General features: G+C 38.6%; 2 protein-coding genes across 2 annotated transcripts; one reads left to right on the plus strand and one right to left on the minus strand.

Annotated features, from left to right (window-relative positions):
- Window positions 1-315: 315 nt before the first annotated feature.
- On the minus strand, window positions 316-15,485 carry plb1 (phospholipase B1). The gene is made up of 43 exons (XM_023277359.3): window positions 15,173-15,485; window positions 13,896-13,951; window positions 13,695-13,758; window positions 13,489-13,552; window positions 13,301-13,335; window positions 12,422-12,488; window positions 12,236-12,284; window positions 11,567-11,632; window positions 11,400-11,465; window positions 11,242-11,294; window positions 11,014-11,083; window positions 10,808-10,915; window positions 10,609-10,662; window positions 10,008-10,076; window positions 9,794-9,862; window positions 9,630-9,690; window positions 9,488-9,546; window positions 9,052-9,125; window positions 8,897-8,940; window positions 8,203-8,311; window positions 8,039-8,090; window positions 7,845-7,925; window positions 7,242-7,307; window positions 7,031-7,131; window positions 6,863-6,944; window positions 5,806-5,910; window positions 5,620-5,715; window positions 5,447-5,518; window positions 5,271-5,348; window positions 5,082-5,142; window positions 4,945-5,003; window positions 4,202-4,269; window positions 4,069-4,112; window positions 3,846-3,945; window positions 3,705-3,756; window positions 3,500-3,580; window positions 2,593-2,658; window positions 2,388-2,482; window positions 2,022-2,103; window positions 1,811-1,915; window positions 1,609-1,704; window positions 1,390-1,464; window positions 316-1,291 (listed from the first exon to the last, which is right to left on the minus strand). The coding sequence occupies exons 1-43, from the start codon at window positions 15,231-15,233 to the stop codon at window positions 995-997; spliced, it is 3,312 nt and encodes a 1,103-aa protein (XP_023133127.2). The 5' UTR covers window positions 15,234-15,485; the 3' UTR covers window positions 316-994.
- Window positions 15,486-19,300: 3,815 nt separating this feature from the next.
- On the plus strand, window positions 19,301-23,361 carry LOC111573300 (protein yippee-like 5). Its single transcript, XM_023277395.3, has 3 exons — window positions 19,301-19,461; window positions 20,839-21,010; window positions 21,138-23,361. The coding sequence occupies exons 2-3, from the start codon at window positions 20,870-20,872 to the stop codon at window positions 21,360-21,362; spliced, it is 366 nt and encodes a 121-aa protein (XP_023133163.1). The 5' UTR covers window positions 19,301-19,461; window positions 20,839-20,869; the 3' UTR covers window positions 21,363-23,361.
- Window positions 23,362-25,283: the final 1,922 nt, after the last annotated feature.

Consider the following 25,283-nt stretch of genomic DNA (forward strand, 5'->3'; position numbering starts at 1 on the left):
GATATTTTAACCTGAAACCTGTGGTGAAGTAAAATGATAAAATAGCAGGAAAAGAAAATACAAATAGGTCAGAATTGCATTTCAGCACTTCAGTAACTGTACTTTTCACCACTATAAGTTTGTGACATAATTAACAGAAGTCGTGGATGCTTTCATCACTATAAGCAGGTCATAAATATGCATACTTTGTCAGACGGCCATACTACGTCAGGTCTGGACTGAGCAGTCACACTAGATAACTTTCTGATGTATGAATTATTGCAAATGATTTATTTCAAATGAACCCTCTCCTCCTCCCAAACAATTTCATTACAGTCAAAGGCAATTGTATTTTATTTCAACAGACCAAAACAAAAGCAAAGATACATAATTACATTGTCTTTCCCAGTACCACACGTACAATTTTTAGATACAGAAAGAGTAACTTCATTCAGTTATGAGGCAAGTACACTGCATTTGCATCACATTTATTTCACAATGTTGGCTAAAAGCATCTCAGTGCATTTAAACATATTTTCACTTTAATCAAAGTAAATATACAAAGCAGCAATAACATAATACATAGTCAGTGAGTGTATTCTATATTTTTGCACAAGAAATCCACTCATTTGTAGTGGTTAATGATTTTATTGTTTCATTAAATTAGTTGTTAGACCAGCTACAACATTTAAATACACACCTCACTATAAACATTTTCATTTTTAATGCAGGACTTACAGCAGACTCTCATTCAAATGTCTGAATTATTGCTTTCTTTAAGTACAGGCTGGTGTATATTTTCTAACGTTGCACCCAGTAATATTTTTGAAAGTTAAAGGACAAAAAAAAATTAATTGTAGTAGTCATAGAAGACCAAGCCATCATATATTCATCAGGATGTTTTATGAAAAACTGCCTCACCAGCAACATTCATTTTAAATGTTGTGAATGCTGTTTTGTCTTTCTTCATTTTTTTCCTTCAATAGTCCCATACAAAAACACAATAAATAGCACTTTAAAACTCTGTGGCCTTCATCTCCACTGTAGCCAACTTCATCTTCTTACTCTTTCTCTTGGCTATGCAGGAGAGGAGGAGCCAGGTGGCAGCGCAGCCTATCAGGAGGCCGACAACAGCCAGCACAGCAGCGAGCCACGCTGGCACTGTGTTCGAGCAATCTGGGGGGAGAAGTTTGGCGGTGGTGGCCACTGAGGGCCTTGTAGTGGAGGTGAGAGGCGGCACTGTTTTGCCGGGTTTGGGTGTTGTGGTCGATTCGGGCAAGCTGTTCACCCTTGTGAAGATGTAAGGATGCTCCTGGAACGCACAAATAAGAAAACCGAGTCAAATTCACATCCACATACTAAGATATACACAACTAGGTCAGCTGTAGCATGTGAGAAATGCTTTCTCACCTCAGTTGGACACTTGATGCGATCTCTGGCATTTGTGAAAATGTTGTATGACTGTTTTTCACCCACTGGTTCCAGCTAGAAATTGAAAACAGAGATATATCTTTGTTTATTTCATGACCAAATTGCAGTGAGATGTGGTCGTTTTAAAAAGGCTTCATCTAAAACCCTGCTCCTGTCAAACATGGTTAGCCCTATTACATTTTGGGTTGCCAAACTCACCATGTTATTCCACAGATGTATGGCCATTTCAGCATGTCCTCGTTCGCTGAAGTGGAAACAGTCCTGGGAGAAGTAGCTGTCGTCAGGCTTGCCATCCTTTGGGAACAAAACATCACTGTTAGTAGCTATAATGTGCTCCAAAGAGAAGGATTTCATGCTGTCCTCAAGGTAAATGTTTATATATGTAGAAGTGGAGACTTACAGCGGTCAAAGGGACGATGGTGTTTCTAAAATAAGGCTGGACCACTGCAGCAAAATCCTCTCTGCCATCATAGCGGCCTGAGTACACCAGTCTTTCAGTCTTGACCTGACAGAAATAAATGCTGATGTTGTCACACCTAATGCAATGACCCAGTTTCACCCACACGTTTTAGAAAGCACACATTTCAGTGCCACTGTTCCTGTCTGCTAACCTGTAGATCCCGATTAACCCGTTTTATTTCAGCCAGTTCTGGTGAATCCTCTCCTGGTGACAGGAAGCATGTGCAGACAAACCTGTGGATGAAAAGCAACATCAAAAATGGATTCTGGAAAATAAAATGCTTTTATAAATGTTAAGTCATCCCTGCTTACAACATGACATATTATAAATTGGAGAAAAATGTATCTTTATTATTGAGCCAATCATTAGATAGTCCTTTATAAAATACCAAATCATGTTTTTCTTTGCTGGTTTGAGTAGATGTTAAATTAGAATAAAGAGAAGTGATTTGAACTTGCATTCAGCGGTCCTGATTTAATGAAGAATTGATTTAGCATAAGTGGAAGGGTGAGCTTACGGTTGCACCACATTGCACCCGAGACTGTCTCTTTTAATCCTGCGAAGGCCTTCAATTTCCAGGATCTCCAACACATTGACAATCACTCTGGGAACCTACAGTCAGAAAACAGGTTTAAAATCAGAATTGATCTTTTCAGGGATGGTAATTTAACATATAAATAGAACGTCAGGTAAAGGATCTTATGATATTATTGTATAATCACCTCTTGGTACAGGAGATCCAAGCTTGCCATCATATGATTGCTGTAGTTCTGAGCTGACAAGGTGGCCTGTGGTTTTGAGAGACAATTTAAAAAGATATTCATTCATTCATTGTGAACATGTGTACACAAGCTTACTGCCGTGGCCGGAGAAAAGCAGCATAATTAAGTCACGTTTGAGAGAGACTGGCCAAGTTTGGATCCAAGCGCGAATCAACCAAAAAGAGCCATGCAACATGTAACAGCACAGTAGCAACAACTAACCCTAAGCTGTCACTACCACAGTCTCAGAGCTCATCTTAAATTGATGCTGCGCTTTCATATTCTGCTTCAAAGCACAAACATTAAAAGAGAGACTACCCTGGCGGTGGAGCATGAGGAGAGTAATGGAGAGAGAAGAAAAAAAAATGAGAAAGGAAAAACAGAAAGAGAGAAGGAGGGAGCGAGATGGAGACAGGATGAAGAGAGTCTGGGTTGACTTCTGTGTTGTTTATGCCTCTTAGAGAACAAGGCCTGTCACTGTGCCTCGTGAGCTTGTTTAATGCAGACAGAGGCTGAGATCGAGGAGGGAGGTTGAAGGGGGGGAGGTCGATCTGTGTTGGAGGGGCAAAGTGACAGAATGTGCTCATTGAAAAGAAACCACGTCTGCTCTCATCTCACTCTGACACAATAAAACAATTAGGGGAGGGCCGCTCACAAAGCTTGATTATTCTGCTCCAGTGCTTAGTTCCATTTGGGGAGTGATATCATGAGACAGCTCAACACGGGGTATCGCACAACAGCACAGGGGATGTTTAGCCACTCTACTACAGCAGGAGATTCTCTTTCTTCGGGGGGGAATGCTTTGAAAATGTCGTTCATCCATTGGATCAACCTGCGCTTCCTGTGACGACTTCTTAAAGCAACTCACCCGGTCGTTGCAGTACTGACACAGGTCATTGCCTCCGATGAAGATGGTCACAAGCTTCCAGTCATTCTGAAAATCCACCGTCTATTTCCATTGCATACATGGTGAAAGATTCAGAGAGACACACAGTGCGAAGATTAAATTACCTTCTTTTTCTTGGATATGACTATAAAATATTGAATCAGTCGTTAATGAATATCAAACTCACAGCGTCATTTTTCATGGTATCAATCATGTGTCGAATTTGCCCTGGGATTCCCCTGTATGTAATGATACAATGAGTGTCCATGAGTGTACAAGATGCTTACAAAATAACACAAAACCTGACAGCTAAAACGTTAGAACTTACGATATTTTAGCACCCGATACAGCCATGTTGAAGCCAGTCTCTGCTTTCCCTGTTCCCTTTGACGTTCCTTTGATGCCAGGGTTGAACTTCTTAAGGATATCTGATGTAAAAGAACAAAACAAGTGAAGGATTTTACTGCATAAAAAGACAAAATTCTAGCTTTGAGTCAAATCTGCCATCATGTGGTGCGAATGTGCATTACACCTCAACAGACAAGACTTACTGGGTAACGTTGTGACAATTTCAAGACTGTCATCCCCACCGATGCTAGTTAATAGAAAATAGACAACCAGTGAATGAAATGCTCACAGTGCAATATACATGAACGTTTATAAAGTTTTTGTTCAGTCTCTCACCTCCATGACACTCCTCTGTACTCAGTTAGTAGCTGCAGCAGATTTGTAGCTCTGGCACCAAAGGCGGCCTACATGCAGAAAAAGCCGGTTACAGCATCGAATCACTTCCAGACACATTTTTCTCTTTCACCCTCAAGCTCATTAAATTGACATTGCTCTCTCGGCTTATACAGTAGCTGACTTATAGCTTCCTATTGGGAAATAGAATTGGGTAACTGTATTGATCTACTGGTGGTACCATTATTACTAACACCTGATGCATTAACTGGCATTATTCAAAATGACAGACTGTTACTAGCTCTAGTGTACATCCCAAAGATATGAAATATGACAGGAAGAATTTTGCATAAAGATAGAAAACAATCCATAAGACAAGAAAATGTAGTAGTGCTGTCATTTGTCAATATTATTATATCAGTGGTGATAATATTTATGAAATACTGAAGATTAGGTCATGAATTAATGGGATGTTATTACGTTCTATGGCATCTAATTTAGTAGACTGGCAAGCGAGCAGTTTTGATTTATTTTTCATAGGACAAAGAAGAAAAGAGAAAGAAATTAAAATATATGAATGAAGGATATATAACTTCACAAAAATATCAAATTAAGAGAAATGTGAGAGCAGCCAAAAGCTCAGGGGCAAAGTTAGTATGTGGGTAATAATCTTTATTTAGCAAAACATTTACAGGATTTATTCCATTAAATCAAATCTTTGGTCATATTCTTGTGCACAAACTTACCGTCAAAGAGTCTCCTACAGCACCCACTACCTTGATGTCTGCTGGTCGAACCCTATGAGCTAATGAAAGGTCAACATGAGTATATTTCACATTCAACCCTTACATTTCATTTAACTGAGTATCGTCTGCTTGTTTACCTGAAGTGGGCACAGAGTTGGACGGAGCTGTGTTAACGCAGAAGAAGTCACTGCCCCAGTTCTACAGAATAGCAGAGACACATCGCAGGCATTTCTAATTATAATCTGTTTCTTGGCATCATGCATAAATAATAAACACTTGAATGTCTAAAGTGATGCAGCGTGTGAAAGACAGAAACTATAACTTACTGCAAATGGAGGAGGAGTGGGTGGAGGACCAGGAAAAGTGTAGTTACTATTGACAGAAGTCCTGAGGAATGGGTTGGCCTAGTAACGAAATAATGTTAAAAAAAGAAAAAAAACATTGATATACAAAAGTAATAAAAACAGCAATGTGTAATTTACAGTGCCTCATAAAGTGCTACCTCGGAAGGACATTTCAGATCAACGCCAGCTGTGAAGTCTTGTTGAAAAGTTTTGTTGCCGACTGGCTCCAGCTAAGAGATAGTAAAAATCAGAGATTTATTATGGGACCATTTTAAGAGAAATTGCCAAAAAAACAAATACGGGAAATGTCTTTTAATAAAGCAAATCCCACCATGTTATTCCAAAGAGCACGAGCCATGAGAGTGTGAGCTTTCTGGCTGAGATGGAAACAGTCAGGTGTGAAATACGAACGATCAGGCCGTCCGTCCTTTAAAAACAGAGGAGGAAGAATTAAAAAAAAAAAAAAAAAAAAACGCTAAATGAAAACCCTAATGTTTCAGATCTGCTAGTTTTTTACCTCTGCCATGGGGAGGAAAACTTCTCTGAAGAAGGGCTGCAATACTACAGTGAAGTTGTCATGTGTGTCATATATCCCAGAATCAATTAGCTGTCTCATGGCAAGCTGGGAGGAAAGACAGACACAACATGAGGATCAAAATAGAAGCAGAAAGAAGTCTTTATACTTTACAGTGACAGTTATTTTGATATGACAATGGAGTGACAGAAGATCTACTTTCTTTACCCTTTAAAATGTGAATGATCCTTTGATTTTAGTTGATCTTAGCCAGTTGTTTGTATGGTATAGTTTTTGCAGCACAAACTCAACTTTTTCCAATTTAATTTTTGTGTATAAAGCAAGAAAAATGACAAGGGTGCTTTTAAAAATGTACAAATCTTAAGTGGTAGTCATTTAAATTTACAACATGGTTGGTTAATGGTTGTAAAACGTTCTTTCACCTCATAAAAATACTGATAAAGGAAAGAATAAAAATACAGTTAACAGTAGTACATTCTTTTGAATATAAAATGATGTTTATCTTATTTAATTTGCTTGTTTTTTTAATGCCTGTGACTAACCAAAAATAAACAAATAAATAAATATTTCTTTCCACAAGTTTTTAAGATTTACAGACCGAATGTGAGGCTATGCAAAAACCCCAGATTAGCTTTTTCAGCTTGTTTTCTCAGTTTTTTCTCTGTATGATAGATAAATGTATATATATATATATGTATGTATGTATGTATGTATGTATGTATGTATGTGTATGTATGTATGTGTATATATATATACATATATATATATATATATATATATATATATATATATATATAAATAAATAAATAAATATATATATATATATATATATATATATATATATATATATATATATATATATATATATATATATATATATATATATATATATATATGTATATAAAAAAAATTAAATATCTGCTTACGGAATTGACAGAACAGACAGGTTCCACTTACTTTAAAGCCCTTATATAACGCAACTGCGGGAATTTGCAATGCACAAAAGAAAACAGTCAAAAAAGGTTTTAAAATTTTGTACCTGATACGCTCTGTTGAAGCGACTAGCCTGCTGGAGTTCAAATGATCCCTCTTTAGGCTTCAGAATGCAGGGGCAGATTAAACTGAAATATAAACATCAAAACTATCAAATTATGACAACATTTTTGGGTCAAACTGTTTGTTTTAAATGACCAAAGAAATCACTGACCTTACAAACCAGGTGGGACAGCCGAGAGTTTTATCACTGTGCAAGTCACGAAGTGGTAAAATGTTCAACATGTCGACCAGATTCACAATAGCACGAGGCACCTGGAAGATACAGACAGTTTATCTGCACCCTGTAATCTGGATTATTATTTTGACATTGCAACGTATAGTGAGGTTGCATGTTTATGTCGTGTAAGAAGATGAAAACATACCTCCTTATGGAGTATGTCAAGAGCTTCTTGGATACGAATGGCCACATTCCTGGCTGAGAAAAACACCTGTGGAGAAAAATATGTCCCACTCATAAAAAAGATGGAAGCATAAAATGCAACCTTTGTATACATCCATATGTAAAAACTGAAAATTATTCAGCTACTATTTTGAGAATTACTGAATCATTTGTGTTGGTGAGTCTTTTTTTTTTTTTTTTTTTTTTTTTTAAACAAAACTGCCAAATATTTGATAAATTCTGGAATTTATTGGGTTTCCTAGTTTTTTTTTTTAATTCTGATCTTTGGTTGAAATAAACAAGCAGTTTTGTCCTGTTTTTTAAAAGTGTGATGATCATGTTGGCCATTATTAGTTGCCATAAAACAAAGAGATCATCACATTTTGGATTATCATGGCATTAAGGTATTCAACATGAAAATGAAACTATAAAGCAGGTTTGATCTTGAAAAAATATAGACTTAAAGCTAACAGATTGAAATTCGGACACATACAACTGTTGTGTAAAAATAATCGAAACGTAAATCCAAAGTAAGTACAAAATAGGACACTACTGTAAAAATCTGTGGAAAAAAACTAGTACTCACACTGTCTGTGCAGTAGTCACATATGTCATTACCACCAATAAACATGGTGATCACTTTCCAGTCGTTGTGGAAATCAATGCGCTTAAGGAGACAAGGGGTAAACGTTCTGTTGTTAATTTGCTAAGTGTGGACGTAAAATGGAAACACTTTTCACATGAGATCATGTCTAAATGTGTCTGCATTCGCTGTCTTACCGAATCTGTTTTCATTTTGTCCACCAGGACGCGCACCTGTTGGACCATATTACTGAAAAATAGCAAATTCTTTGTTATTCTGTGTCATAAGTTTGTTTAACTTCCAAAGGTAAGGTAGTTTACAAAGTAAGTAAAGCTAAAACAAAGCAAAAAATGCGACTGACCCACTCTTTGCTCCTGGCACAGCCTGATTGAGAAAAGCTGCAGGATTGTCTTCGCCACAGACTCCCGTTGAGAATCCAGTCACGGAGGGATTAAACTCCCTCAGGATGTCTGCAAAGAATCATTGGAAAGCTCAGAAATTTATAACAGAGGTTTGATTGGTACAGTTTGTAGCAGATCTGCTCCTTTAAATAATAGCATTTTTATTTCTAAGTATAAGAAAGCAAGCGATTAAGTCCATTCATTTGCTTTTTGTGTGGTTGGAAGCTTTGGAAAGAGCTAGTAAGTGAATCTAGAGTTCACTTCAGTTCAGTTTAACTAGTAGTACTCAGTCTAGGTTGGAAAAAATGGCCCATCGTGCCATGTCCTATGATTGATTTCATATCTGCAGCACAATTTAAGAAATAAACCCAGATTATGAATCATTTGTGCATTTTATCTTATATTTGTAATATGTTTTGACAGTTTAGCATTAGGAACCAACAACATTTATCTGATTCACGTCAATAGATGGCATCAAAGGCAGGACTTATACGGGGTCTGGTGGTGATAAGACGCTGTAATTTAGACATTATCAGTGATTCAATTGGCAAATGATGAGCATCTGTTATCTAATATAACACACTAGAACAAAGCCTTTGCATGTTATGGAATTTTTAAAAATGAAAAAAAAAAAAACAAAGGTGGCAAACATACTTGGCAATGTGGTCACAGTGGTTATGTTTTTATCACCACCAATGCTGAAAATAGTAGAAATACACTTTAGTTAGTTTTAAATTACAGTTCACAAGCTTACAAAATGAACTCTCAAAGCATTTTTTGCTAAATGTGTTCTTTAACTTATTACGTACCTCCATGACAGCCCTCTGTACTCATTCATCACCAGCAGAAGGTTGTCAACCTTTGCACCTACACCATTGGCTGCCTGCATAACATCAGATGTGAGATGGTAAGACCAGAAGCAGCTTTACTGCATAATAGATTATTAATTAAAGATTTACTGCAAGGTCATATACAAATAGCCACAAACAATAGCAGGTTATATCTAACCTGATAAAGGCTTTTAAATCCTAAAATCTACCTTAACTCCAACCTCACTAGTAAATCATGGCTTCACATGTTTCCATGTTCACACAAAAACAGTGCAAACACAATAGGTCCATGTTTCTACATCTTTATACATACTGAAAATCTTATGCTCATTGTGACAAGTGGATATTTTCAGAAGCATTTTTAAATATGAATCCAACAGCTAGCAAACACAGTAGTGGGAATTTAAACACTCACTGTCAGAGAATCCCCTACTGCTGCCACAACCTTGATATCTCCAGGTCTGAGTTCATGGACTACACAGGAGAAAGAACAATGTGTTTAAGCTTGATTAAAATGAACAACATTTCGCAGAGTATAAAAATATATGTATTTTCACCTGAAGTGGGTATAGTAGGAGATGGACTGCGGTCTGCGCAAGGTATCTCAGTACCCATAATCTAAAAAAAAAAAAAAAAAAAAAACAGTATACATATCACTACATTGAACTTCATAGTCTGTCATATTACAATCTAGCTGAAATTGCTAAAATATGAATCTTACAGGATCAGTTGGCGCAGAGACCTCTTTCTCAGCGGGGGAATTTATCTGTGTCCGCAGGAAAGGTCGCTCCTGGGATGAGAATTGACAGTTTTGACAATTAAAGAATTAGATAAATCTTAAATTGACTGAAAGTTTGCTCTGTCAGTTGGAGAGCAGCAACACATAAGATCAGTTTGTGGGAAACTTTTGAACAGACAGAGTCGGCCTGTCTCACCTGAGTAGGGCAAGGAATAAGGAAGACACTGCCCTCCATGACCTCGACTTGGTCTTGCGATGGCTGAAGCTGTAGCCGGAAGAGAGCAGAAAAGGTTGTTACTGGTTCAGCTATTAGGGTCAGGTGGAGCCATTCTGCACAGCCAATAACCATACAGTGTCGACCAGTATTGATTACACAGTTGTTCTCCTCATATGTGCTTGCAATGTGAACGGTGCTGGAAAAAATGATCTCGTAGATAATCTCATGTAGTCCATCTTTTATCTAATCTCTCGTCGGACATGGAACGTTCACTGTGATCATTGTTCCATGTTCTTACTTTTGCTGTTTTCCTGGCACATTTTACAACACATGGGCATTATCAGAACAACATATATGACAGGGCATAATGTGATATGCTTTATAGTCTCCTTGCAAAAAAAATTTTTCAAGCTAGTGTTGCTGCATTTAATGACATTTTGTAGTTTAAGCAACATATTGCACAACTTAATATTGGACAAATATTAAGTTGTGAATACTACTGCTTTGTAAAATACACTATTGTATACATGCAAACTGTCCCTTTAACTGTAATGTGTGATTCTGATTTTAAAATACTCACCAGGTTTGTCCATAGCTGATTAGCTAATTGGTCAAGGTCAGACAACGGGTTTTCCTTCAAAGAAACAAATGATAGATCCAAGTTACACATTAGCCAGATTCCTTTGTGTACTATTACTGGAAGCCAGGTTGTATAACTAACAGTTCATAGTAATATTACAGGTCATTATGAAATTTAGGAAGAGCTTTTCTTCACTTACAGAGTCTGACTTAGGTTCAAGGATAACTGGCTCAGGCTGCAGGACAACAGTGAAGTCTACACCTTCGCTGTGCCACTTTGGATTGTGCAAGACCTGACTTAGAGAGTCCTGAAAATGAAGATGGATAATTGTCAGGTGAGCAGTAAATTATGGCTCATACGCAAGAAAAGAAAGACACAAATATCATGTATTTAGAAGTACTTTACCTGCAGTGCTTTCAGAAGAGTTGCTTTATATAGACCGGGGTTTATGTTTTTGTTTTTCATACACTCGCACCTGTTGCATAATACAAAGCAGGCACAGAACTGTAATGCAGCTTTAGAGTTAACTGACTAACACTACAGGCAGCATACTGTACTTGTTCAAGGTTTATTCCAGTTTATTAGCTTAAAACAACAAGCCATTACTCTACAATTTTTACTTAAAACACTCACTTGTCTTGATGATACCCGCTCCACGTCACCACATGAACTAAAGTGCGTTGCAACTGCAAACATACACCAAACGTATTATCGTTATTGTTTGTTTGTTTGTGGGGTTTTTTCTACTATTTTATCTGTTCATGGCAAACTTGTATTAAAAAATACCATACACTTTTCTGCAGTATTTGCAGAGCTGCTTCCACTTCCTGTACAACAGCTTGTACGTCTGCAGCAACCTGAAGCACAAAGAAACGGTAGCAATACTTTAGAAACCCGAACACAGGAACAAATGCAACAGGAGGTTTTTATTAGGTGCAAAACAAACAAAGAGTCTTACATTTGGCGAACAGGCACACAGTAAATCTGTCGGGACGAACAGCAGCACTAACTTCCAGTCCGTCACCTGCAGGAACATACAATAGAAACCAAATTACATTCTTCATACTTCATGGCAGATTTGTGTTTGTTCTTTGACATGTAGTGCGCTTCAGTTGGGTAAATGAGCCTCACATTCATTTAACATGGCAGTGAAAACCCACAATACTAGGAGCAACAATCTTGCTGTGAGCTGACAGAAATAAACAGAGATTGAGACTGAAATAAAGACTGCAGTGATGCCACATCTTCTTGTTCAGATGTTTCTACCTTTTTTTTGTCACTGCCATCAAATGTGGTTTAAGGAATAATCTCCCAAGCGGTAGATGAGAAGATCACTATTATTTCATATCTGTCAATTAAATATTAAGCTACACTCAGGAGACAGTTAGCTCAGCTTAGCTGAAGCTGACTGTGACAGAGTCTTGTTAACTGTGATTTCTAGTTTTGGTGAAAGTTGCTTGATTTTCCCCTGAGCTGTCCTCGAGGAAGGGAATAGCGCACAATCCTTGATCTGGTATTCTGCTTCTAGTGAAAGTTCTTATTTATTTATTGCTATTTTTTAAGTTGAAAAACTCACTCAGAGTGATAATGAAATGCATAATAGTGGTTATGCAATGGTTTATTGTACCTCATGTGAAAGAGAGAGAGAGAGTTCCTCAGCTTCCTCCAATAGAGTCCTGAAACACATAAACATGTATCTGTTAAGAATCCTGCAGCAGTATTCTTACGCAGCATTTACATGTGTGTGTGTGTGTGTGTGTGTGTGTGTGTGTGTGTGTGTGTGTGTGTGTGTGTGTGTGTGTGTGTGTGCTACCTGGGCTGCAGTGAGGTCTGATCCACATGTTGAGTGATCACCTCAGGACTAAACATGGACAGCAACTCTGTTCAAACCACACAGACACAATAGTAGATACTTTAGTAAGCGTGTCTGTATAATCCATTAAAACACTATCAGTCAATGGATTATGCACATTATGAGATAAATGCTGTCATGAAAAGGACAGCTGGGCAAAGCTTTAATTCATGTTGCCAGTTTTACTTGCTGTTATGTGAAATGAAGATCAGCGACCTGTGTTTATGGCCAATTATCTTATCCTACCAGATAACCTCGACAGAACTATGGGTTTATTGTTCTCACGGTTTTTCTACAAAGTGTGGTCTACGCCTGCCGTTTCCTGTGACACGGTCTTGACTCTGACCTTGAACTGAACTCTCCGCAAATACTTTCAAATACATAATCACCAGAGCCTCTAACGGTGTGAAAAGCATCGGTTTTGGGATTAATGCACTTAAAGTTAATAAGTGACAGAGCGAGATAAAAGCAAACTACAAAGAAATCAATGACCAAGGCCCGGCCTGAAAATCTAATTACAGAACTAAATACAAAACATAAAAGATCTGGCATTCTGAAAGTGCTTATATTTAGCTTGGACATTTAAATTCAAGATTCAGCTGTAACAACATGGGACTTTTCTTTTTGTTGATGAAAATGATTGTCTCCTGGGCAATATCTTGTAATGCAACAGTGTAATAACATGGAAGGAAACAACACTGTCATTACGAATAATGTATGCAAAAGTGTGAAAAAAATAAAAGCAATATCAAGGATAGAAGAACAGTTACTAAGCAACAACACCATTCTAGGTAATTCACCATGTGATGAGACTGACTGTAAGTGGGGGTTTCGACTTACCAGTTAGTCTGCTGACAATTCTGGGCGCTTCATTCCTAATGAAGAAGACAGACACATTGTAGGAAATAATATACTCAGTGTTTATTATATTAGACTTAGCTTTAAATGCAATATGTAATGTACGCATATGTGTCCAGTCCTCGGTATCCCCAGTGTATGTTTTGTACATTGTATTTTTTGCTGTCTACCTCTGTGAAAGTGGCATTCCCAAGGTGTAAACAGCTGCAACGTCATCAGGCCTGAGAGCATGGACTGAGAAAACAAGAAAATTAAATGTCAGCAATGACGTGATGCTGCACCAGGGTGCATTATTTAAGTAATAAAACCTAAAAACAAAGCCTTCAAGTCAGTAAAAGACAAAATTCTTATTGATTATGATTGGAGAGTACATTACCTGAGGATGATGGGGACACAGAGGCAGGTAGTGGTGAGCAGAATATGGACATGTAAGCATCTGTCTGTAGGACCAAAAGAAAACAGATTATCAGTGATACGGCAGCACAACAATATGCAGAGTATAGTATTAAAATATATATGTATAGTCATATATGTATTATTTATTAAACATCAGCAAATTACAAGTGACATACAGTACCTCCTCTGATTTTTGTGTTGAAAATTCATTTTGTCGCACAGCTACTCCAACAGCATCTACATGTGACAAAAGGCAAAAAAAAGATCCATCCATCCATTATCTATACACCGCTTAATCCTCACTAGGGTCACGGGGGGTGCTGGAGCCTATCCCAGCTGACTCGGGCGAAGGCAGGGGACACCCTAGACAGGTCGCCAGTCTGTCGCAGGGCTACATACAAAGACAAACAATCACTCACACATTCACACCTACAGGCAATTTAGAATAATCAATTAACCTCAGCATATTTTTGGACTGTGGGAGGAAGCCGGAGTACCCGGAGAAAACCCACGCATGCACAGGGAGAACATGCAAACTCCATGCAGAAAGATCCCGGGAAAGCCGGGACGCGAACCAGGGATCTTCTCGTTGCAAGGCGAAAGTGCTAACCACTACACCACTGTGCAGCCCGCAAAAAAAAAAAAAGATGACTTAATATATTTCTAAAATAGTGAACTGAAAGTAATTTGTGAAACTGCCTCTTAGGGGGAAACTGCAGTTTAAATGTTGTATTTCAAAAATTTGTTTAAGTATAAAAAGTTAACAGGTGAGAATAACAATACTTTCATCCTCTATGTGCTTCATTTTCCACCTAAATACAGTAGCTTTTAAACATTTAACATTGAAAAGGTTCTGTTTTTGTTGCCAGGACCGAGATTTTGGTCCTGACATAGATCTAAGAATAAAAGTTTTTGCAGTTAGGTTATTTACAATTGATTCATGGAATATTCAGTGAATATACTTTTGCTGTTTGCTTGTGTCAGCAGACATTTCTCAGTCTGTGCAATAGACTGCGGTAAAACAAACTTTCTTTGTGATTCACTCTTTATTTGCAACCTAAAATCCTTGAACATACACTGTCAGCTTTCAATATAGTGCGCACATCAGCAAAAGCAAGACACCATATAATGCTGGTGAAAGTTTAAACTCTGTAATAAAGCAAAGTACAGTAATGCAATAAGTAAAAGGTACTGTGCAGATTAAAGTATAATTTACTTTCACCTTCATTTGGGAAAATGGCCTGTAAGTGCTAAATTAGGTACAACATGCATCAGCCAGCAGTGTGAACATGACCACAACAAATCTTTGAAAAAGCCGACTGGCCATTCAGTCACTATCACTCTGCTCTCATCACATGGCTGTGCTGCCGTGCATTTAAAGTGCTTGACCGCATCGAGTAATATCAGTGCACTGAAACTGTCCAACAAGTTATGAATTTAAGCATGTCCTGTATGTACCTGTAAATGTAGCGCAGGATCCAACCAGGACTGCCAGAATCAGGACAGCAGATGTAGCCATGATGAAGTGAGACACTGAGTGGTTTCCACACCGAGGGGTTTGTGTAATTCCCTCCTCTTTTTCCTCCCTTCAGCCTCAGAGAAAGAATGACTGGAAGCTTTCACCGACTGGAGAAGCACACTGTACCTGTAAAGGGTGTGGAGAATGCAGAGTTTCAAAGGGGCAAAGTTTTAAAAGGAAAAGAAGAGGACAAGGAAAGTGACTACATCTCATGTGAACAGAAAAATAAGCATTCCTGCTAATTTTCTGAGTCACTCTCTTTTAGTCTCTTTTATATTCTCCTCTTATCTGTTTATCTGATCAACCAAGTCATATCAGGTCCTCTCTATCTCAACAGCGATTTGTCAGTGTGTAGCCATCTCACCTCAATTTTAATCTGTAAATCAGAAGAATATCCTCATGTCTTACAAAACAGCAAACAAATATTTTATGATAGTAAGTAAGATATTAAGTTCTGTTTATGACTGTCACCGTTATATTCAATAAATCATTTATAAATTTTGACGTATTTTCAAATGGCGAAGGGTCACACTCCCTCATAAACAACACCAGTGCCATGTTTTCATCTGTATTTTGAAAATACTAAGCCAGACAGCTAAATTTTAAAAATGTAATCAAATGCAACTGTATATCAAGAACTAACTTAATAGTGCAGCTGAAAATAAATCTTTAAATATCATAACTCATAACTTGCTGGCTCTATGGGTCTCCTGTTTTCAGTTGCTATATTGTATTGTATCAGGAACAAACTGTCTTTTCGGAGCAGACACAGAATTACCATTTTTTTCACCTATATAATCATCATCTTCTAAAAATGTAGGCCAGAACTGTTATATATCACAAACTCCACCATCATATCAGTGTGTAGGAAGGGGTTTGTGGACACAGTGATAGCAACTAGAGTCATTTTCCAGTTAAACGGCTACATTTCTGATTCATAATAAAACTCATTTGGGCGTAAAAGCTCAAACAACCATAACAACAGCTTAAAAGCTTTTCTCTTCTTTGAGAATTTTCCAGACAGGAGCACTATATTAACGAAATCATGTGAACAATAAGGATTACTTAATATTGTACAATTCCATTTTAAAGACATTTTATATGCAGTCCGTTAATTTAGAGCTGTGTCAGTGCCAGCAATGACAGGAGAAGAGGTGTAACTTCCTCGTGTTTGATGTCCTTGTGTTGTAAAATTATATGTTAACAACCAGCAATTTTGGAAAACACAACAGGTTCACTTTTGGAGATGTTTAGAGACATGATTAGATTGCGATATACTTTACAAGTTTGCCCTTAGATTAACTATGCAGATAGCCCGACCCTTGGAATTAGTGTGGAGGGAAGCAACGACATATCTTGATGTGGTGAAGTCATCAGATTTATATCAAGCAACAAAGATAAAATGATGGGTGGCAAATCAAAAAAGTTGAATAACGTAATGAAAAAATACAATAAATTAGACCACATTCCTGATCATCATCAATGCATCAAATAAGGAAATGTTTTTAGAGGAATGGTGTTTATTGCTGAATGACTGTTCCAGAGTAGGAGCACTGAAGGTTTCTCAGTGGACCACCAACTTACTAAGACACTCGACAGTATGTTGTTTGTCACTCAACCGTACAATCCTACCAGAAGACTAGGAGTTTGATGGTTCCGCACTTGGAGATCTTGGAAGTGTACTGGGAATTTCTTGGAGTTGAAAGTGTTCCAGTCACCCCTTGGAAACACAACTCCATCCTCTCTTTCCACATCTTTGCACAGTTCCTTCTTCAGTCCCTGGCGCTGAAACTTCTCACCGTCCTTGTTCTTTTGGTTGCCGTCACTTGGGATGGCTACATCCATGATCGCTACTGGAAAACCATTAACACGGTGCCTGGTTTGTTTGGTCAGTCGATACACGTCTGTGTGTACCTTGTAATTTTGGCAGACATTTTCACCTGTTGTAGATGCAAAAGCAAAGGTGTTACTCATAAAATCAACAACTGTACTTACACAATAGCAGAACATCCCCAGATTGTAATGCAGTCATCATTCATTTTATAGGTATTTATTTTATTGTTTATCTTTATAGGAATAGTGCACAATTTAAAGTTATTGCACCAGAGTTAGCAAGCAGCTGATTTGTATCTGTTGTCCGTGCACAAGTAGATGAAAAACAACCACAGGGCAATGATTAAACGTCATACAGTATACAAGCGAGTTGGGTACAACACGTGTGCAATGTCACTTAATGTCAAATGATTCCAATTCGCAACACCTCTCAATAAATGCATTATTTTTAAGTTGACAAATCGAGCATTTTTCTATTATGAATAATAAAAACAAACACTTCAGAAAAACTCTACTGAAAATACAGGCCTCATAGTGGAAAATCAATTCAACAAAGTGAATACACATGTGATAACTGCCACACAATTTAGGAAACCCCTTCCTGCTATCCCCCACCACCTCATCCCCACTCTCAACCCAACATGGTTGAGGCAGATGGCCGCTTTACCTGAGCCTGGTTCCGTTGAAAGTTTTTCTTTTTCCTCTCCGTTGAAGAGAGGTTTTTTTTGTTTCCTTTCCATTGTCACAGACTGCTTGCTCATAGGAAATTAAACTATTAGATGTTCTGTTGTCTGTTTAAAATTTATGAAGTCTTCACCTTACTATGTTAAAAGGAATGAGATATATGCTGTGAATTGGCGTTATATAAACAAAAATGAATTGAAAACCTGTGATCACTGAAAACAAATTAAGTACAACTGTGGTTTCCAATAAGCCTGAGTGCATTGGCATGGTTTTAACATAACTTGCCAACACCAGAACTTTCTCACCTTTGGCCCTATGGGCTGTGTCTATCTGTATGTCTACATCATGACTCCTCATTGAAAAGTAATGAAAAAATTTGACTATGAGACTTCACAAAGACAGATAACAATACAGGAAGATCCACAATCAACTCGAAGATAAAACCTAGTTATAGTAGTGATCAGGAGATACAGAATGAGACTAAGACCACTAATCAGAAACACAGTCGTCGTCCAGTTATAGTGTGCCGTTTGCACAATCCAGCTCTAAACAATAAACAGCGAAGGGCTTTATACATTGCACAGGGGTTATCAGTGGGAATCAGAGTTTGTGTAATAGCTCAGATGGTGTAAAGCACAGATCATAATTTTAACCTCTATGAACAGCTTGCAAGAAAAACACCTTTGCTTGCTGTCTGGAGCAAAACTGCAAGACTAAATCTTGCTAAGGGCCATCAAAAAAGCCTGATGAATATTAGGAGCACATTCTTTGGTAAGATGGCACCAAGAAATTCAATAAGCTTGGATAGGCTCTGGCGTTCACTGTGGTAGTCTTGTGGCCAATACTACCACGGTGAATGCTTTGATATCATGCTGGAAGATTCCTCTTCTGCCAAGCTCCAAACTTGGACAGCATCCATAGAGATTACACACTCTTGTTCTTACTATCTGAACTGTCACACAAACTCCACTGACAACCCCTGTGCAATGTTTGAAGCACTTGCCTGGTTGTTGCTCAGAGCTAGACTGTGTAAGTAGTACCCTGTCTGTTGTCTCTTCAGGTGGCTTCACTGCAGCTCTGATGGCCCATTCGCTGCCATCTGATTACTGCTGTATTTCCACAGATTTGTAGTTGATCGCTGATCTTCTTGTATCCTTTTCCACCTTTCTGAAGCCACACTATGTAGATCCAAAGCTGAGAAAGCTCTGGTGCTCCCATGTTATGTTATACCCATGCTTATGCAATGTGGCTAATTGCAAATCCCAAATGCATGCAATTGGGTTCCTCAGGTTTTCGAACCTTGGTGTCAGTGATTACAGGTGTATTCACTTTTGTTGCATTGATTTTCTACTTTTGGGCCTGGTCATGAGAAGGAATACTCTACTTTTTTAGCTTAGACATGATGCAGTTACTAATCCTTTGCACAGAAGTGTACTCACTGGAGTTGTGCACCATGTTTGCAGCTGTGTTGGACGTGCTGCTCCGCTCTGCTGACCCCTGGTGGAGGCACCCAGGGGCCGCTGCAGCGCCTCACTGCCGGATGTTGATACTAGCTTGGTGAACACAGCGCAGACAGGAACAGCTGAAAGAGAACAACAAAGCCACGACGACGACGGTACAAACAGCAGATGTGCGCCTAAAATACACTGAAAAGATCGGTGACACCGTCGCTGGCCGAGGCGCTGATCTCCCCTGAAACGAGTTTAAAAAGGTACGAAGCCGTCATTTGTAGTTAAGCCGAAATATGCGTTTTGTTGTTGTTCTCTTCTTCCTAGCTTGTTGTCGTTGTTGCTGTTAGCCGAGCTGCTAGCCTGCCGTTAGCATGGCTAAATGTGGACGAAACCAAGCAGCGAAACTGTCCAAAACCACATTAAAGGGAGCTGAAGTTTTTCCATTTGTCAGGAATTGTAACGTCTTTATCGTTTAAAGCGGGGTTATTGAAATATTCTTCACAATGGCGTTGATATTCAGCACCATTTAAAGCAAAGCTGCCATCTACAGTCAACATTACTCACGACAAGCCAGTCAGGAACATGAAGTACTTGTTGAAAAGACCAGGAAGCCTCTGAGTCAATAGTAACTGAACAAGAAAACCTCAAAATAAAGTTCCGTCAGTAAAAAATTGAACACACAATGTTTAGATTTTTCTTGAGTTTGTCACTTGCTAGTTTTCTCTTGTTCATTAAAGTTGGATTGGAAACATTCTTTGTAAGATAAAGGCGGTAAATTTAGTTCTGCAGTATTAAAAAATAATAAAGCATTATGTATTCCTACAGGTGACTTTGGTTAAAATATAATCAAAATGGTGATGAGGATTTACCGAGGACAAACAGCAGAATTTTACACAACCACTATCACCAGCATCGCTACATTAAATCTATGAAGTCTCAGAAGTGATTTCACATTTATACGTTCTTCCTAATATTATGGTATTCTTCATTTTGGTATGTTAGGTCTGAGCAATACGAATAAAATCATGTTATTGTAATGTAATATAGTGCAGAATTTGGAAGATCAGTTGGAAAAAACTATACAAGTGGATTTGTTTTGATTAATTCATTGACTGAAATACCTGAGAAATAAAGGTACTTTTTCATATTATCACATACTGCATAAATATCTAAATATCTAATCTAAAAATATCTAAGTTCTGACTTGTTGGTGGGATGTCCCAGGCATTTAAACACTGTGAGGTCATATGGGTGCATTATATGTTGATGGCACACCCACTGAAAAACTACCATACAGAACTATGGAAAAACAGTTCATGTGCTTGTCTACAAATCGTGTATGTTTTAGTTCAGAAGTTAGCATTCTATATGTACCCATAAGATTGAGAAGCTTGACAAAATTGCCCACAATAGCCAGAAACATCCAGCTTGGTTATAAGAATAGCTACATTATAAATAATACGGCGAAGTCTTTTCGAGTTCACAAATTTATTCTGCCCTATGATACACTTTTCATGCTAGCCAGTCCTTGGTTCTTTTATTGGAAGGTGTTACTGTCTATTTAATGTTTATAGTCAAGTCCTGTTATTTAACTATCCCATCATAAATCATGTGCCCTTTATTCTTTCATTTGTTAGCCTTAGTTCAGTCACTCCCAGAGATTAGACGATGGGCCGTATCTTCTTGGACCACATTGGTGGAACACGCCTCTTCTCCTGTGCCAACTGTGACACCATCCTGACTAATCGGTCTGAGCTCATCTCCACACGATTCACAGGAGCCACAGGAAGAGCGTTCCTCTTCAACAAGGTACAGTGAAATGAGCCATGCAGAGACCAGCTGTGACATGCACTCCTAAATGAAAACACACTACGTATAAACAGTATTCTGTTACGTGCTTCAAAACTTGTGTCAAGCTGATATCTGGACCCCACAGGTGGTGAACCTGCAGTACAGCGAGGTGCAGGACAGAGTGATGCTCACCGGCAGGCACATGGTAAGGGACGTCAGCTGCAAGAACTGCAACAGCAAGCTGGGTTGGATCTATGAGTTTGCCACTGAGGACAGTCAGCGGTACAAGGAGGGACGCGTCATCCTGGAGAGGGCTCTGGTTAGAGAGAGCGAGGGCTTTGAAGAGCATGTTCCCTCAGACAATTCATGAGCTCCCGGCGTTGGATTATGGGAAGCTCACTCCCGTGCCCTCCTTTTCCTCTCCTTTACCCCCTGGCCTCTGCGCTGCACAGCACCACCTGCAGACTTAGTGGTCAGTGAAGTTTTGGCTTCACCCCTCCCACACCCCTTCCCTGTCTGTGGTCTATGAACTTAGACCTCTGCTGATTAGAAGATTGGTGTCCTGGATCTATTCTTGCTGAACAGGCTTCCCCAAAAATACTCCTTGATTTGTGTGTCACAGGGCAGTCCCCCAAAATAGCTGGGAACACTGTTAGCGACTTCACTTAAGCGTTCAAGCACGGTCACACAGAATTATCATCATCGCTGCACAAGGCATGCACCACACTTTCGTGGTAATTAAATACATGCATGATTATACATGGGTCACTCGCATTACAAAACATCACCTAGTTGTTTTATTTATCTAAATAACTGGAGGCAGTAGAGCTGAGTATGATCATCATCCCAGTATGGGCAAAGCAACCAGCTCACTCTACATGACACTGTTTAATGAGCCAACTGAGATGTCACTCTACATACTGCTTTTGTGGAATTTGTGCTTCTGTGTTGTGAACTTTGTCTCAGTGTATTTGTCACTGTTTAGCAATGAATGCAATTTAAGACCGTGATAGTTGTTAATCCTGTATAAGTTACCTTTTTCTGAGCTTGTAGTAAAATGGATGTAATAGTGTTTAAAATCTCTGTTCTCATCCAAATGATACCGCACAGACTGATGTCATATTTAAGTATTCATTGTTGTGTTTGACAATGATAGCAGTTTTATTTGAATTTGGCTTAAATGATGTGTATTTATTTTGAGTGAAATGTACACATAGTGGCTTAAGTCAGCCATTTGATAGTGTAGAAGCGATATCCCATGCAGCAAACAGTCCTTCTATTTAATTCAGTTCTACCAATCTACATCTGTTACCATAGATTCTGTGCCTGTGTGTGCTGTGCGAAGAACAACATGTCACTTCGGTGACTTGTCAGGAGCATGTAGCTGTCAGCCATCAATGTGGCCGAAGCAGAAAGTGTCTGAGACGCGATGGAGACATTCTCTGGCTGCCTGCTGGCTTAAACACAGGATGATGAGATAATGGGTCATATATTTGAAAGTATGTGATCATCAAGGACAAGCCAAAAGAGCTTCTGAACAACTAAAAACAAAACACAATTGACCTTCAATAAACAGTTTTTTTTCTCTCAAATCTGAAAATATGTTCAAATTAAACCTGTGTTGGCCATGTTGCATTCGTTTCTACAGAGTTCTCTGCAGATGCTGTCTCCTAGTGTTAAAGTACAATTGGGATAGTGACCCTCTCTCTTTTTTATAATCCTGGGCTTAGGGGCATATTTGGTCATAAGATGACAGGTCTCTTACAACACGAACTCAGGCAAGCTTTAATGGAGTATTTATCTTTAAAGTCAAGCTCTCTTCCTCCGACCAGGCCAGAGCCTCCATTTTATATCATCAAACTGTTATAAAAAGACATAATTTTCATGACATTTGAGGTGAATTTTGGACTGCGTTATAGCGCAGCTTCGTGGCCCTGGTGTGTCATTGTGCCATGTCAGATTATGCATGCCTGTAGGCATTACCAAAATGGTTCACACTTGACTAGTTTGACACTGTTAATGTTTTGCTTGCCTTTGCAAGGTCATACAAGACAGTGTGAGTTGTCATTTCTATAAACAAGTTAAATATATACGGGGCATTGACATCATTCATGTCCCAAAGTCAGTGCAGTGTGCAGTCAGTGGCCACAATAGAATATTATCATTTTGTTGTTCACTTTTAGCATTTTATTGATATGCTATTTGTTTTTATTTGCTTTACATTATATGATTATTTTATTGACTGATACATTTATCCTTTTGAATATTTCCTTGATCAGAGAAGTGGAAAATAATTGTTTTCTTCTGTGGCTATGGCAACATTTTCTCTGACGTGATTTCTAAATAAAGATGTATTCTTGCTGGTTTCAGTTGTGTCCGTGTATAATCCATATGAAATCTATAGACCTTCCTATCAGAGAGGACAGGTGTTTGAGCATATGGCTAAAATCATTGCCAGCTATTTTCTTCCTCTTCATTAGAACACATTTTAATGTTTCTAAGCTTGGTGCTCTGGACAAATTTGGACATAAGCACATATGGATGTACAAATTTGGTGTTATGTCTGTGTGCATAAGGGATGGTGATGAGAAGGAAATGCTATAAATAAACATGAGTAAAAACCAAATCCTTGGACCTCTAGATGGCAGCAGAATACTGAGTGATGCTAAATCCCCTGCCTGCCTCTGACGTTAACCTGCTTGGCAAAGATCTGTGGAGCTTCACTGCAGTCTGGAAACAGACGCCAGTGATGTTACTCACTGGTGCAGCGAAAATGAAAGAACCTTAATGAATCATTAGCTTTCAAATAAATGCACAAAACTGACCAATATATGATTGAATGAACAGAACAGAATATGTGATTTAAGAGTAAAAGCAAAAATTGCACCAGAAGTATCAGAACTGTCGTATTTTAATCTCTAGTATGTCAGCACTCACTATGAATCACCCACGATGAAAGGGTTTGACTGCATTTGATTTATAAATAGGAAGTGACGAATCACTCCTAATCCACCCGCTAATATTGCAGTGCTGCCATGGAGTTATTTATAGCTCTGATCCTGTTGGAAGGCTTCTTTGTTGGTGTGTCTGTGTCACCGCGGTGCAATCAACAACAGGTCTGCTTCTCTGCAATCACTCCTGGAGGCGCCCTACACTAAGCACTCAGTTCTAAACTTAGCTCACACAAATAGTAATTAAGGTTGTTGAACATTACAACCTGTTCTTGTTAAAGCTATTTCTGCTCCCACTACAGTTGACAGTTTTCTTGGGGTTTTTTTGATATTTTTTGAGGGATCTAGGACATTTAGGGATTGAGAAGATACATGTTTTTATGACCCCATCTAGTGCCATTTAAATGCTGGACATGACTAGAGGCAAAAAGGAGGCTGTATCTCCGGGGAACTCAGTGTGCTATTTTATAATTCAGTAGTCTTTGACTTTGTCCCCGTGTAACCTCAGGATTGTCTGCTGTCTTTATTGAAAAAGCCATCTGGCCAGATAAGGATAATTACACCGCCTTGTTGATCCTATTTGTCTGCATGCAATTGGATAGACACTGAGCACATTTAGATGTGAGATAGTCTTTATGTGAATGCGTGTGTTCATGAATATTTCCAGTAACATTCAGATACTTACACAGTGATTTTGGTCAGGAATTGGAACAATGAGATTTCCCGAATGCTTTGACCTTAATCTCTTATACACTCAACCAAGAATCCCTCTTTCAGGAACAAATGTAACTGGGGAAAAAAAGATGCATTAGTGAAGTGATGCTCCCATGAGTCTCATACAGCACGATGAAGTCTGTGTGCATCATCCTTTTTCCTAACACCCACTGTCAAACCCACCAGAGCAAATTTGAAGTTATATTCAGATGCAGAGAATGAACTAGAGGAGAGGGTGAGCAGGTGGGTGGAGCAAAAAAAATAAGCTGGAGCGTAATTGCACCCTTAATTGGCCCATGATTCATCACCCTCGGACAGCTATTTTAGTTTATCCTCGCCTTTTGTCTTTCTCTGATTCGACGGGATGTCAGCATCACTCCTCCGTCTTTATCCCCCGAGGAGAACAGAGATATAGAATATAGAAATAAACTTCTCTTTCCACCACTCTCTTCACCAACACAAGGGAGTGACATCATTCTGTCACCAGGAGAAAATAGCATGCTTTCCATTGACATCACTCTACATCCCGTTGCCAGGAGACAGGGGAGTCAACATTGGTTACTATGGCAACTGCACTTCACCTTCAAAGCTCTTGACCTTTTTGGTTGTCTATGGTAGACTAGAAT

The sequence above is a fragment of the Amphiprion ocellaris genome, chromosome 20 (assembly GCF_022539595.1).
Source record: "Amphiprion ocellaris isolate individual 3 ecotype Okinawa chromosome 20, ASM2253959v1, whole genome shotgun sequence".
NCBI lineage: Eukaryota > Metazoa > Chordata > Actinopteri > Pomacentridae > Amphiprion > Amphiprion ocellaris.

Coding starts and splice junctions, on each gene's coding strand:
- LOC111573300 (XM_023277395.3), top strand. CDS start 20,870: ATGGGCCGTATCTTCTTGGACCACATTGGTGGAACACGCCTCTTCTCC. Junction 21,011..21,137: donor GAGCGTTCCTCTTCAACAAG/GTACAGTGAAAT, acceptor TGGACCCCACAG/GTGGTGAACCTGCAGTACAG.
- plb1 (XM_023277359.3), bottom strand. CDS start 15,233: ATGGCTACATCTGCTGTCCTGATTCTGGCAGTCCTGGTTGGATCCTGC. Junction 9,547..9,629: donor TCCTACTATACCCACTTCAG/GTGAAAATACAT, acceptor TCTCCTGTGTAG/TCCATGAACTCAGACCTGGA. Junction 6,945..7,030: donor TGTCCCACCTGGTTTGTAAG/GTCAGTGATTTC, acceptor TTTATATTTCAG/TTTAATCTGCCCCTGCATTC.